The sequence below is a fragment of the Micropterus dolomieu genome, linkage group LG22 (genome assembly GCF_021292245.1).
Source record: "Micropterus dolomieu isolate WLL.071019.BEF.003 ecotype Adirondacks linkage group LG22, ASM2129224v1, whole genome shotgun sequence".
In the NCBI taxonomy this organism is placed as follows: domain Eukaryota; kingdom Metazoa; phylum Chordata; class Actinopteri; order Centrarchiformes; family Centrarchidae; genus Micropterus; species Micropterus dolomieu.
Genome location: NC_060171.1, coordinates 18,545,252 through 18,560,518, shown reverse-complemented (window position 1 = coordinate 18,560,518; position 15,267 = coordinate 18,545,252). Strand labels below are relative to the sequence as shown.

General features: G+C 40.2%; 1 protein-coding gene across 5 annotated transcripts in view; it reads left to right on the top strand.

The window, feature by feature from the left end:
• Positions 1–729: 729 nt before the first annotated feature.
• ppp6r2b (protein phosphatase 6, regulatory subunit 2b) overlaps positions 730–15,267 on the top strand; it is a 22,085-nt gene continuing 7,547 nt past the window's right edge. The window contains exons 1-25 of one of the 5 annotated variants that reach the window (XM_046038380.1): positions 730–1,025; positions 1,955–2,085; positions 2,434–2,595; positions 2,732–2,894; positions 3,030–3,128; positions 3,461–3,647; positions 5,603–5,740; positions 5,828–5,893; positions 6,013–6,125; positions 6,223–6,336; positions 7,293–7,413; positions 7,752–7,913; positions 7,994–8,212; positions 8,329–8,393; positions 8,484–8,599; positions 8,723–8,808; positions 8,983–9,060; positions 9,150–9,247; positions 9,331–9,388; positions 9,519–9,640; positions 9,768–9,937; positions 10,714–10,870; positions 13,152–13,231; positions 13,711–13,921; positions 15,065–15,202. In XM_046038380.1, the coding sequence (XP_045894336.1) occupies positions 2,767–2,894; positions 3,030–3,128; positions 3,461–3,647; positions 5,603–5,740; positions 5,828–5,893; positions 6,013–6,125; positions 6,223–6,336; positions 7,293–7,413; positions 7,752–7,913; positions 7,994–8,212; positions 8,329–8,393; positions 8,484–8,599; positions 8,723–8,808; positions 8,983–9,060; positions 9,150–9,247; positions 9,331–9,388; positions 9,519–9,640; positions 9,768–9,937; positions 10,714–10,870; positions 13,152–13,231; positions 13,711–13,921; positions 15,065–15,202 (2,726 nt within the window). In that variant the 5' untranslated portion in view covers positions 730–1,025; positions 1,955–2,085; positions 2,434–2,595; positions 2,732–2,766. Of the gene's footprint in view, positions 1,026–1,112; positions 1,294–1,954; positions 2,090–2,433; positions 2,596–2,731; positions 2,895–3,029; positions 3,129–3,460; positions 3,648–5,602; positions 5,741–5,827; positions 5,894–6,012; positions 6,126–6,222; positions 6,337–7,292; positions 7,414–7,751; positions 7,914–7,993; positions 8,222–8,328; positions 8,394–8,483; positions 8,600–8,722; positions 8,809–8,982; positions 9,061–9,149; positions 9,248–9,330; positions 9,389–9,518; positions 9,641–9,767; positions 9,938–10,713; positions 10,871–13,151; positions 13,232–13,710; positions 13,922–15,064; positions 15,203–15,267 lie in introns of those variants that run through there. The other 4 variants (XM_046038377.1, XM_046038375.1, XM_046038376.1 and 1 more) reach the window with 4 other exon arrangements.

Genomic DNA, 15,267 nt, shown 5'->3' with positions numbered 1-15,267 from the left:
GGGAACTGTGTTTGCCAGGTCATACAGCTCCACAGTGCAGCTGCAGATGCACATATGGTAAGATAATGAATGTGCTGACCTGTAACCTGACACAGTGCCAAAGTCCTGTTCAGCATCAAGACAGGTCCCTTAGTACACCAGGAGATTGATAAATTATAGCATTTTTTTGAGTCTTTTTTTCTGGGGTTCATTTAAAGCTTGTTTCAGTAGTGCATTTGTTTTATCTGCCTGCTTTTTTTGGTGTTATAACATAAATATATTAATATTCAACAAATCAGAATAAAAAGAAAGACAGAATTGTGTTTATACACATTTGTATGCGCATCAAATGATTGTAGTTAATATGTTTTAATTAATTTAACAATTGTGTATACCACTCACGGCCATGTTAAGTATATGTGTATTTCTTTATTAACTTTACTTTTATTTATTTATTTATTTTATTAACAATCCTATTATTAGGCCCTATATAATAGATACTGTTCATTCCATTCATTATCACTTAAGTGGGTTATGTTTATTATTTGTATTATGTATCATTAGCACTATTCTACTTTTGCATATTTTACTATTTCACTTTTTGTTTGAGAATTATGAATATGAATAACACATTTTTACTGCAGTAACTATACTTCATGCTGTATCGTGCAACAACTTACTGACAGCAATGTCTCACACTGACAGCAAATAAACAGAGGGAGTCGGTCTTATGTTTACACAGTTGATGGACAGACGAACTTTTGATTACGTTTTAGGTATCCGCCATTTTGATTTCCAAATCTGACAGATTTTTTGTTGCCTGCTTGCTGAAGTACAATTTGGACAGTGTCAACACAGCCGCTCGGCAGACTAACCACCGTGTAACGACACTGTAAATGACATTGCAACCGGGAAAGGGTAGCATCTTCAAGCTAACGACGCAGTCGTGAAAAGCCAGCTATGGGCCTCCGGATGACCTGACAGCCAGAGTCGCCGAGTTGCCGTTCAGCTTGCAGGTGACGACTAAATCAAATGATGGATAAAAGGTAACCGTCACTTGTGTTTCGGGAAAAAAATATAAATCACCTGACGTAAAACTGTCAAGTGGTCGGAGGACGGTAACTTAGGTCTGAATGGAGGACATCGTCCCACCTAGCCACGCAGCCAACATCTGACTAATGTTAGCTTTAGATCTGAACACGGTTGGCTACCGGTACCGTATTGAAATAGTTTGGTAACGTTAGCAACATGATTGAGACATTGCTAGCGGGCTGATTTTTATTCTGCGTGCAAGTCATGTGAAAGGCACGGTCGGTAAGTTAAGCACTGGAAACGTAACGTTACTGACAGGTTGTTGTTAACAGCAGATAAGCTAAGTTAACGTGAAGTTACGATAACTGTCTGGATAAGCTAATTAACCGTAATTCACGCCTATATGACTGCTACATTGTTATAACTAATTAGCCTAATATCCCTTAATAGCTAACAGGAACCGTTACCAGCCGATGCTTAAGACGCCAGATAGGCCTGTCTGAAAGCTGACCATGGTTGTGCTGCTGTTTGACATTTAAAACCTAACGTTAACTTAGCTGTCTTATGGTAAAAGGATGAATTCCTGAAGCTCACAGTCTGAGCTCTAAAACACCTGTTTGTTTAGCATCAACATGTTTATTGAAGGGGTGGGTACACTAGGACAGCATACTCAGAGACCGTTAATGTTATGCAATCAATTTTAATGGTGCTTAAAAATTTGCAGGGTATGTTGTAGCCTCATTTAAAACCATGTGCTGTAAATTACCCAGGTGTTCTAGAGATCATATTTGTTTCCATGCCCCACAATTTATACAAACTTGCTTTATCAGCAGCAAATTCACCATAGGAATCAACTGCTTAATCTAGTGGATAATGGACTGAATCGTAGGCCAGTTTTATTAAGATGAATTCTTTACTGTATCTGTGGTCTGATTCGGTACAGGAGGGTGTAAGGTGAAGATCTCTTCCATTGGCCGGTGACAGCTCCTGCCTGCCTCATACAGTGTTCAGCTGTCATCTTCACAGCACATACTCTCAAGTTTGCAGTTTGTCGATACACAGATGTCAGCCAATGTAAGTAAGTCTTCTCCCAACTCAGTAGTTTTCTTTAAACACAAGTATTCATATGGCCCTCTAAAGTGTCTTTCTGTAGGGGGTTTATTTTTTTCAACATTATTCTTACTCCAGTCGTTATTTGCTGGTGTAACTGTATGTGCGAGGCTAGTCTCATAGCAAGCTGGGTAAAGTCAATACATAGATGTGCAGCACTAACTGAATTATAGTTGAATTGCTTCCTGCTCCTTACAGAGAGGAGGCCAAGCCTACACTGACTATAACTCTTCTTCAAGAAGACCGAATCAATTTTTCTGGAAATGATTTTGTAACATTTTTGTTAATCAGTTTCTCATTTCTCATTACCAGGTTGAAGCCAATCTCTCCTGGGTTTGTCAGTTGTTAGGATGAGTGAAGTGCGTGTGTTTGTGTCTGCTGATTGATGCTGATTGATGTCCAGGCCATGCAGTGTCAGTAAGGCAAATGACTGTTTAGCAAGATCTGACCAAGGATACTACTCCTTGTCCAAACGTAAGAGCATACACACATACAGTATATTTTACAACAAAAGGAATTGTTCAGCACACACAGTTAAAATTGTGCCGTTAACTTGTGCATGTATGCTACACGCTTATGATACTGATCACCTTTCTACATCCTCTTTTAGTGAACAGCTAAGTGTATGAGACAGTGACATCAGCCATGTTTTGGAAGTTTGACCTACACACATCTTCTCATCTGGAGGCTTTACTGGACAAGGAGGATGTCACTCTCACTGAGCTCATGGATGAGGAAGATGTGCTGCAGGAGTGCAAGGCCCAGAACAGGAGGTCTGCTTGTTGTTAGCTTTAGCATATCAGCAGCACATTAGTAATAATAATACGTTTTATTTATTAATACAAGTTTCCATTAAATTATGCTAGTGCCTTACGGGTGCTTCTTTTCTCATCATTATGGATTTGTAGACTTCTCCTGTTCTTGTGCCATGACCAGTGCATGCAGGAGCTCATCCGTATGATTACTACAGAGCCCCCTGCTGGTGTAGAGGAGACCAAGCGCTTCAAGTAGGTGGTTGTGGAGAATGTGCTGATGTGGTATGCTGTATCCGGGATAAAATGGGTTTTGCTGGTGCTGCACTACATCATATCTCTTACCTGCCATTTTGTAGTAAAGATGAGAGCTTGAGTGGGCTCAGATTTGTGAAAAAACCAAACCATTGAAAATGCATTTAAATGGTAAAACTACTTAATTGCCTGTTGGACAATTAATCTGTGAAAATCTTGTCCCACAAAATATTGTTGTTTACTTTAGAACACTAAATCAACAAAGGTAGAAAATAAGATTTGATTTATTTTCTGATGGTTTTACTGCCAATTGTGTTCTCCATTTATTACAGGTATTCAAATATAGCATGTGAGCTGCTGACATGTGATGTGGGAGTGATCAATGATAAGCTGGGTAATGAGGAGCCTCTGCTGGAAACTCTGTATGCCTTTCTGGAGCAGCCGTCCCCACTTAACCCCCTCCTGGCATCTTTCTTTAGCAAGACAATTGGGAACCTCATCACACGGAAGACTGAGCAGGTAACACACACACACACACACTCAGACAGCTGAATCAAAGGGCATATTCAGAGAAGATGACAGCTATGTTTTTGTGTTGTTGTGATTTAATTCTGAGGGGTGCTTACAGCAAGGTAATGGAAACTGCTCACACTGGGAATTACTTGGAACCGAGATTGCTGGAAAGTTCTGTAAGGCCTGAGCATGTAAAAGTCAGTAGGCATGTCCGTCTGACCAGCTTGTTCAGACCAGTATGTCTTGAAAACTGTCTCAAATGCTGTGACATTTGGAATTTACATGTATGTTCCCGGGGAGGATGATTTGAAATGATTCTGGTGACCCTATGACCTTGACCATCACTTTGGCCTATGACATATTTTCTTGCTCACCACTATTGTTAGAGATACTTTCCTTTTTTATTTGCAAAGGATATTTGATTGTAACTGTTTGGAATCATCTGCACAGCTAGCATTAATACCTTATATAGACGTTGTTGTTGTTGTTGTTGTTTGCATCTGTAGTTTGTGATTATGTGTGCATACTTGGGTTTAGTTGATGCACTTCTCAGAGTAACTGAGTGTCAGCCACAAGGCCTTCACAAAGCAGACTTGCAGCAGAGAGAGAGAGCTAGGGAGGGAGGGTGGGAATATGGACAAAAGTATTGACATGCTATAAAAACTTTCTTCTCATGAAGCCTTATGTTACTCCACAATTCTGTTGTTTATCCGTGAAGCGTATGAACTACACTACAGACTGCAGTCTCTGTTGACAGTGACAGACAAACAGACAGCTTGACCTGCGTTACATAACGCTTGTCTCCTGTATGAGTGTCTGTATCCTCACTGTGCTGTATTATTATAAACTATGAAGTGGTCATGGGTCACATCTCTCTCGTGCAGGCGCTGTTTGTCCCTCTTCGTCTCCTTCCAGTTCTCTTGCATTAGTTCTCTGTTGTTGATGGTGTAGTTGTGGCTGCTTTGACATACAATATGTTGGTGTTCAAGTTTGCTATCTGCTGTAGTGTAAAACCTTTTCAAATTGTTATTAATTGTTAAAACTATTAGTTATGTTATCCTGGACATTCAAATGAATACTAAAACATTACTATCCTGCTCCATTTAGTATGAAGTCATTATATAGACTGACCTTCACTTAGCGTCGGTACTGACTGCCAGAATCTGTATTTCAATTCCAACCTTGGTAATGAAGTAATATTGTTCACCAGTTTGTCCACATTCATATAGCCATTGTAAAACAATACGGTAAGAATGTACAGGGCGAAATAAGGTTTTTGTAGTCTATCTTCGGAACATTGTAGTTTCACCATTGTAGACCAACATCAGTAACATCCGCTGTTGCTGCGTCACATTATTATGTCACCTAGTGTAGTACAGTCGGGTTCTGTTAACACTGGGGTTGTCTCTTCCTTATGAATTCTCCTTCACATCTTTACTTGACCTCATGACTTTTTTCATTGAGGTGTTTAGGAAAAGACATAAGAGGTAAGCAGCCTTAATGTTGCCTAACAGCCCTAGACTTTCAGCGAGGGAGCTCTGAGGACACATATCTTACCAGAGGCATCCACTTGATACACCTGCTGGTAATGCATTGATTAACACTTATTGTTGGTGACAGGTTTAAAAGACTCAACCCTGAAGCTAAATGAGTAGTGCATAAGGCGTAAACAAAATGTCTGTGCTGTACATAGAAACTGACAGAGCGGTATTAAGAGTGCATTCTGATTGATTTATACTTGCATGTCCAAATTTTGATTTGAGCTGATTTTCATTTCAATAAATGGGACAGCAACATGTCTTTCCTGAAACAATATCCCGCTTACTCACGATAATCATTTTTCTATCTAAAAAATAATCCCAATGACAACTCTTGACCTCATGTCCTTTTCTTAATGTAAGTCTGGACACCAATTATTGAGTTTGTATTTTGTGTTGTGGGGTTTTGTCTGACTTGTTCAGGTACTTAGTTTCCTGCGACGGAAAGAGGGATTCCTTTCCTTGGTCCTCAAGCATATTGATACATCAGCCATGATGGATGTGCTCCTAAGACTCATCAGCTGTGTGGAGCCACCCCCTCTTCGGCTCGAGACACTTACTGTACGAGACAAATGGACCCACATTAATAGATTTACACAGTACACACTGATATTGTTTGCAGTTGTAATGTGATCTTTTTCTCAACAGTGGCTGAATGAAGAGAAGCTAGCCCAGAGGCTCATAGAGCTCATTCACCCTGAGAGAGATGAAGAGGTAAGAGGAAGGGCATTTCAGCATTTGTTCTGATAAAACATCACTAGAACTCACAGACTCTTCAATAGACCTTTTACATGACTGAATGTTCATGTGTTTGTGTTTTTTTTCTCTCACAGAGGCAGTCCAATGCATCTCAGACTTTGTGCGACATAATTCGTCTGAGCAGAGACCAGGCCAATCAGCTCCAAGAGATTTCACAGCCTGACCCTTTGCTGACTGTGCTGGAGTCGTAAGTCAGACAGAATCACACTCATACACATATGCAAACACATGCCCACTCTCTGTACAGGATGGAGGCGATGACATACTCCACTGTTTTTCTGCAGGCAGGAGTGTGTGGAGCAGTTGTTGCAGAATATGTTTTCAGGAGAGAGTACTGAGGGCTGCATCGTCAATGGGATTCAAGTTCTTCTCACATTACTGGAAATCAGGAGGCCTGTGTGAGTGTGAGACATCAAAGCGGTTTTAAACTGTGGATAAATATTACTATCTAGTTCTAATTGTCTTCAGGTGAAGGTTCAGTGTGTAATAAATAGGAGGATCTGTTGACAGAAATCCAATATACGGAACTATGTTTTCAGACCTTATATAATGAACAGTTATGTTTTTAGTGCTTTAGAATGAGCCATTTCTACATACACCTCTTACATACGTCATCTTACATGGACGCCGCCATGTTTCCACAGTAGCCCAAACGGACAAACTGCTCCACAGAGCGCGTTTCGTCACTACATTGAATACATTCAAAGAAGAAGAAGAACAAGTTCCGTTAGTAGTACTAGTAGGGTATTTATTAGAAGTAGGAAAAAATGGAGGCCCACACGTGGCCACTGTGGCTTCTCCTGCACGCTTGAAAAGGGACAGGTGAGCGGTCCATTCATTTGGTGTCAGAATAATCAGAATCTTTTTTTCCTCCTTAAATCTTTATTGCAAAAAAATATATAAAATATACATGGGATATAAAGAAGTATACAGAACTTTGATTTGTGCAAAATCACGTAATGCATATACATATTTTACAAACATGTAATTTGTAATATGGTTAACTTATAACGGTTAATTTGCTGTCAATGTAGGGTGAACTACATGTCTGTGTGTTGTTTACGCTCTGATAATGGTAATCCATCAAATCTTTGTAGTAGCGTCCATGTTGATTCCACATTCAGACTTAAGAGCACATGAACACACACTGAAGTTGGAAGAACTACTTCACAACTTGGGAAATGGGACCATCAGAGGAGCACGTGAAGGCACTGTGAGCCACTGGTTGCAATTCTCAACCCTCAACACTAGATGCCACTAAAACATACACACTGAACCTTTAATCACACCTCTCTTGTGTAATGTTCTATACATCTGTTTCCTGTTTTATGTGTTTGGTGTGTGTTTATGACAGGGTGGACGGTGTAATGGATGCTCAGGGATTTGAGAGAAGTTACACTGTTAACAGCAGCATTTTGTTGGCAATCCAACCACACCTGATACACTTCCACCAGCTACTTCTAGAGCCACCCAAGGTATATAAACAAAGATTTAATCATTTGTAGGTACATATTATTAGATTCCTCCACAAACAGCAGTATGATTAATTCAGGTAATATGAAACATCAAAAAATGAAGAAAGGGCTCATCCCACACCAAAACTCACAAGGGAAAGCTCTTTCTCTTGCAGAGAGAGAGAGCATGCTATAAATATCAAGCATGTGCTCTTTTTTGCTGTGTCCTTTTCTTCTGTAGTTATGTTTGATTCTTTGCCATTCAGATAACCTTTGCCATACAGTAGTTGCACCTGAATAACAAAACCCTGCTAAAACTTCAGACTGTTTCTCAAACACCTCTATCCGTGTGCTTTTAGCGAAATCCCATGCTGACTAGTCTAGGTGTCTTGGAGGAACCATTAGGGAACACACGTCTGCATGTAGCCAGACTTGTGGCCTCTCTGCTGTATACAAGCTCTGCTAGCCATGCGGTCGTAGCACAGGAACTCTGCCGACTCAACACGATGGACCTGCTTCTGGTGAGATGAGCAAACATGTTGCATTTTCATAGTACGATAGTTGTTTGATGTTAAATGTAAAATTTATGCCTTTTTTTCAGGACTTGTTCTTCAAGTATACATGGAACAACTTCCTGCATCTCCAAGTGGAGCTTTGTGTTGCTGCCATCCTCCGGCCCTGTGCCCATGAAATGAGACTTCAGCCTGGCTTGGGATCCCAGGAAAAATTCATCCCTCATCAAGATGCTTCACAAGAGCAGGCTTTTACTGAAACCCCTGAACATGCAGTCACCTCTGAAAACTCTGCACATAATCTAATGGTGACTCATGTAGGTGTCTCTGCTTAGGTTTGAAGCAAGAGGCTGAAGTGGCAGTTTATCTACTAGCCATTTGTGAATTAAAACAATTGATTGACTGTATTTTTGTCTCTCCCAAGTTGTTTCAGCACTGCCACCTTGTCCAGAGGATTTTAGAAGCTTGGGAAGAGAATGATAAAATACAGTAAGGAACTTTGACATAATGGAATGGTGTTGTTTTTGCTAACAGGCAGTAGCGAATGGGTTTCCCTAAGTGTAGCACTTCTGTGTTCAGGTCAGAAGGTGGTATGAGAAGAGGGTTCATGGGACATCTGACCAGGATTGCCAACACAGTAGTCCACAACCTGGAGAAGGGCCCGGTTCACACACAGATTAGTAGCCTCATCACAGGTGTGTGTGGACATGTGCACCCACATTCCATATGGAAGAAAGGGATTGTAAAAGAAGGAATTCACGCCACTCTGCTTGAATATTGTTTTTTTAATGCTGTCGTGCTTGTGTATTTGGATGTAGATCTGCCTGAGGACTACAAAGGGCGTTGGGAAACCTTTGTGGACCAGACCCTGTCAGAGACCAATAGAAAGAACACCATAGACCTGGTGAGCTCTCTCTCTCACACACACACACACACACACACACACACACACACACACACACACACACACACACACACACACACGCTCATATACAGCATATGCAAGCTGGCTGTATTTACACTCTCACTCAAACTTCAAATGTGGCATTGAGGGGTGTTTTTTTTTCTGCCTGTCCAGGTTGGCACGGGAAACACACGCCCTTCCTCAGAGGATGATATGGAGAGCCCTTTCCCTAAAGAACTGACAATACAGCAGGTACCTTTGCATAAACATGTGCACAAAAATATTGAGGACTTCTGTTATCAAAGATAGCCATCTATTTCAAGTTGTGATGTGTGTTTTAGGCCTTTTCAGACTACCAGATCCAGCAGATGACGGCTAACTTTGTCGATCAGTTTGGCTTCAATGATGAGGAGTTTACTGATCATGATGACAGCATCGGGTAAATGAACTGACATTCCTCTCTGTGTGACAGTGAACTATTGTTATTGTGTGTCAGTTGAGTGATTTCTCTTGTTAATGCAGGGCAACGTTTGATCGAATTGCAGAGATCAATATCAACATCGATGCAGGCCAGGACAGTGTGAGTTTATTTAGATTCTTTATCCAAATGCATTCACATATTTGTTCTGTGAAGTTGTATTTCTGTAATGCTTTGGGGCTGTGAATGTCTATGTTGATTCTTAAAGATGCATTAACAAATTTTATGGCAGGCTAATGCAGCTGTGTTTGAGGCCTGCGCCAAGGAGAGGATTCAGCCCTTTGACGATGATGAAGAAGACATTTGGGAGGAGAAAGAGATAAATTTTGCAACACAAGCCAAGTCCCGTAACAGGTAAACACACAGCACACACAAACACAGATCAACATTATCTTAAGGAAGGATTCATTTAAGCATTATGCTTGAAGTTGCATAATGTATGTGCATTTGTAGCATACTAAAATATTTTGTTTGATTCAAGGTTTGGTGGGTCGCGATCATCCAAGAGCCAAGCAGCCAGTAAAGCTTGTGATAGGACAGAAGCATCTGGCACTAAGGCCTCTGACAGAGCAGCAGACTCTGAGGAGGGAGAGGATCCTAAAGATGACCTGGATCCTTTCTCAAGCCAGGGCCAGACCGAGGCAACAAAGAGTGAGAAATATCATATTGTACAGTAATAGATTTGCAACGATTCCCATTTTTGCTGATTCTTATTTTCTTTCATTCTAATAATTACAATTGACAATATACACAAACATTTTTGTAACTTTTCTGTAATGGAAAATTCTTTCTTTCTTTCTTTGAGCATTGGCTGTTCTTCCTGGGGTCCATTCAATTGTATGTTCATAATAAAACATTGACTATTTAATAACTTTTACATGTTCTCGCTTACAAGACCTTGTCTCATTCAGACAATTCTCGTAAAAAGAAAGTGCTCCAGGTTAGGCTACTGGACATAGCTTTTTGGAACAAACAATTCTGAAAATAAATCTATAACAAGGTGTGTTTCCCACAGAATGACAGTGTAACTGATGGGAGGGACATCTCTGTGTCTCTCTGTTTCTCTCTCCCTGTATCTGTCTGCTGTGTTGACTTTCTTTATCAGCAGTTTTATAAAGTCGCCCAAAAAAACACAACTCCTTGTTTTGGATTTTTTTTTCACCCATAATCCCCTTTTCACAACAGCAGGTGAGCCACATGTGGAGAAGGCTTGTTGTTGCTTTGGTGTGTTCACTGTTGCTTTACCTTGACCTGTTGTCAACGTCACCGGGTCATGGCTGATCAAGCTGAAAACCGGCCAGTTCCAGTCACTGGCCGATCGATTGGTGCATATCTTTAATGCATAATTGTTTTGCCATGTATGTGAGGACTAAAGCAGATTGTGAGCAAGTGTCTCATGTGGAGTGAATGGTGCTGTCCATACTCAGGCACTGGCTGGATAGCGGACTTTGGGGAGGTCAACTCAAAGGCTCCTGCAGCAGGAGTGGGCTTTTCAGCCTGGGACACTCCAGACCCCCAACCAGCTGCTACAGAGGCAGAGGAGAAAGGATGGGCAAAGTTCACTGACTTCCAGCCTTTCTGTTGGTGAGTCTAGGTGTGGTCTAAATATGAAAAATTGCCATAAGGCATCTTTAAGCTTTGTTTTGATAATACTATTGTAATAATACACTGTAAAACTTCAGTTAAAAGCCTAGTCCCAATTAGATGCTTGTCCCATTTACTGGCATGGAGTGGATATGCCTTTTGAAAAATAAACACAGGTCTCAGTTAGACGCCTGGTCTGGTTTTTATAAGTTCTTTGAATGTATAAAACCTCTTAAAGCCTGCCGGGTCACCTTCTTGAGCTAGTTCTAAGCTGCTTAGAATGTGCATACAAATATAAATGTCAAAACTTTTGTCAATATGGAGATGGTACCCATCGTAAGATCAGTTAGATTCTCCGGTACGGTAAACAAGAAAGTAATATTCATACTGGTTGAAATAAATAATTCAATAGTAGCTTATTTCCCATCTTTGCTGAGCAGGAGTGTTGTGTAAAAGGTATTAAAGGCCTGTCCCAAATATAAGCTGAGTGAGTTCAGTGACTGACGCAAATAAATTATTAATTTAAGTTGTACAATATATCTATATTTTGCATAACCCCCTCAGTAATTATAAAACTACACATTGAGAATTTGTTGTGATAATTAAATAAGAATAGACTACATTTAAAGAAAAGCCCCAGCATAAAAGTTTTTCTACAATGAAAGACTACAATAGCTTTAATGAGAATGCATTGACAATTCTGAACAAATTCTCAGTGAAAAACCATCCATCCATCCATCCATCCATCCATCGTCAACCGCTTATCCTGCGTACAGGGTCGCGGGGGGCTGGAGCCAATCCCAGCTGACATTGGGCGAAAGGCGGGGTACACCCTGGACAGGTCACCAGTCCATCGCAGCAGTGAAAAACCATAAAGCATAAATTAATGAAAAAATTAATATTTTTTTGTTTTCTTATATTAATATTTAATCTTGTATCTGAAGTGTATTTACAACTTAAATAAACAAATATTTTTTAGCACAGGCAAACATAGCCACTATAATGTAATATAACAGTCTAAAAATTGTAACATAACTTGTGGGGTGCCACATGGATTGGTCCTAGGACCTATACTTTTTCTTCTATATGTAAATTATATTGTGTTTGAGTCTCAGATACTTAGGTGCATTCTGTTTGGGGATGACACCACTTTCTTCTACTCAGGAAAAACCATAAAAGATGTACTACAAATTGTAGAGAATGAATTTCAGAAAATTATGAAGTGGTTCAATGCCAATAGATTGTCCCTGAATATCAGCAAAACTAAATTTATGATATTTTGTAGTAAAAAGAAACGTCATTGTTAATCAATGGATTGGAAATTGAAAGGGCACATGGGATTAGGTTTCTAGGTGTCATGATTGATGAACATTTGACATGGAAATCACATATTAATAATATCAAAGTAAAGGTATCCCAAATAATAGGTGTGTTGTATAAAGTCAAAGATTCTCTAAATAAGAATGCATTGTTTTTGTTGTATAATTCATTTGATTGTTCCATATCTGACTTATTGCATTGAAGTGTGGGGAAGTGCCTGCAAAATATACATTAATCCAATTTTACTCTTACAGAAAAGAGCGATTAGAATTACCAGTGGAAACGGATACAGAGATCCAACTAATCCACTACTCATACAACTAAAAACTCTGAAATTCAGTGAATTAGTAGAGTATAACCTTCTAAAAACCATGTATAAAGCTCATCTGGAAAGCTTACCAAACAATTTGCAAAACAGATTCACCAAGAGGAAAAGTATATATGAACTAAAAGGTACTGAGGTTTTTACAAAACCCAGGTTCAAATCGGCTGTAAAGGAAAAATGTATCACAATCAAAGGAGTCAGTTTGTGGAACAGTCTTGATTGTAAAATGAAAACTTCTAAGTCCATTTATGTGTTTAAGAAGTATGTTAAAATATCAATGCAGCAGAAATGTAATACTGCGAAATAGCAGATCAATTTTATTGATGTAATTTTGTGTTTTGAAGTCTTAGAAAAAGAGACGGCTGCATGAGACAGCTCAAATGAATTGGAACTGTAAATGATTTTGTGTTGATAGGGGGCAGACATAAGTTTTAACTTCTTTCTGCTCCTTTTCATTCATGTTAAATGCTGTCGTTGCATTGTTTTAAATGAATGAAATAAACAATTGAAATAAAAAAATTATATAATAATAATCGGATAAAGTCACCCTTAAATAGAAATGACTGTGTGTCTGTAGTTTATTGGCTGTACTGTGTTTCCTGCAAGGTTTCTTATCTGTCTGACTTATGTCCCCAGCTCTGAAACAGGCCCCAGATGCAGCTCTCCTGTGGACTCGGAGCTCAGTGGGTCAGACAACACCAAACTAAACCAGAACCGTAAGTTGCTGCAGCGTGCCCAGTTGAGTGATAATTTAAAATGTAAATGTTCATTAATATTCAAACAGAAACCAATTATAAGAACTAAAAACATGTCATTTTAAACCCCCCATCATTGGTGTAAAATGCCTAGCCACAAGTCGTGGTCCGCAATGCAGTGTAAATTCTTCTTAGGCCATGGGCTTTAAAAAGCTTAGTGTGGCATGTTTTTTCAAAATTAAGGCTTTCTAAATTAATATAGTCAGAGGATAATGATTTTGGGTGTGTGGTTACTCTTTAATTAAAAATTACAAACACATCATTTGTTACAATTTTGGAACAAATTTAGTCCTAGGACCCAAACATACATGCATTTTGGCAGCTCTTAACTACTGTCTCTCAATCTCTTACCTCTGTGATGAGGTGACTTCTCCAGTGACATGAGCACACATCCATGTTTAAGTCAGATAAGTTCTTCTTTTACCCTTCACTCTCTGCAGCGTGTGTGTGGAGTGTGTGTGTGGCGAGAAAAGCTCCACTGGTGGCATCAGACAGCTCTTCCTCTAGCAGCTCAGACAGCGATGAGGAAGAAGCCAAAACGGAGTCTGCAACCAGTGAGGCAGTCACCACAGAGACCATCACCACGGGGGCTGGCAAGGAGACCATTCGACTCACCATGGACGCCAAAAACGAGAGGGCTGTCTTCAGCAGGTACACACGCTTACCCCCGAGTAATGTGCAGCTGCTCTGTCTCGACTGGTGCAGTGTTTCCCCCCTCTTCTATTACACTTTCAAGTGCCTTTAAAGAGCCCTTCCTTCCCTTTCCCCTCCAGACTTTTTCCCACACAATATTACTTCCACCTTCTCTGTTTTTCTTCTGATATTGCCCTCCTCCTGTCTGTTCCTTCTTTCTCATCTCCCCTTGACTCCAGAGTATTCAGACCAGCAGCCAGACGGTATGTTGTGCTTGAGGTCTTCTGCTCTGGAGTGTGGAATGTTTTCCCGAAGTCGTATGAAGGATTTAAAAGGCCATCATAAGAATAGACATGTTTTTGTTTGCTTGTTGCATTTAACAGGATGTGTTGTAACAGTTCCCTGGGCCTTAATTCAGAACAAGCCTAATTCATTACAAACAAATATACTAAACCACAACTGGTGACTTGAAGAGAACCTAAAGGACCTGTGTCCCTATGCCACGCTTATCCCATATCTTCTACATGACCCAGTCATTTTCAAACAAAGTGACGACCCACGGCATGAAACAGTCAGCATCATCATTAGAAATCGAATGGTGGGCTGTTATCTTACTTAAGCAATTACACCAAAAGATGAGAGCAGTGTCCGATAACCCATTGTGTTTTCACATTATATCAATTATTCATGTCCCAGTCATAACATTGATAAGACTAAAGTTGATATGATTTGTTTTCTTTCAGAGCACCCACACAACTAACAGTATGTCAGTTAGCATGCCATGAATAGAAGTTCCTACCAATCCAACATATCAACATTCTAACAAATCAATACATACAAGTTACTAACAAAACTGTGCACCCACAAGCATGATACAATTAGATTTCAGAGAAACTACCTTAGTGCAAGTATTAGCAACTGTGCGCCCAACTCACTTTGATTTTGGCCTGTCACAGCCAGCTATATGTTGGTAGTAACAGAAGAGTGGATGCACAGGTTGCTGTACGCACCAGTGTAGACAGCCGCAAGCACACCACTGTGGTGAAGTTAAGCCAGTAGCAGAAACTAGCATCGGCAGTTTGTTCTTGACGCTATGAGATCAGGTGACAACCCCTGGGTTTTCCCTCTAGTTTGTTACATCTTTATTTGTTTTTTTTGCAGTGAAGCAGATAAGTTGCCAGTAGAGGGACTCTCCATCAAAGACAGAGGGAAAGGGAAAGGCAAGAAGGGAAAGAAACATGGAGACTGTCCCAGTGCACCTACCGCCAGTCCAGCTACCCAGTCTGCTGCTGTCGCACAGTAAGTGTGTGTGTGTGTGTGTGTGTGTGTGTGTGTGTGTGTGTGTGTGTGTGTGTTTGATGCTG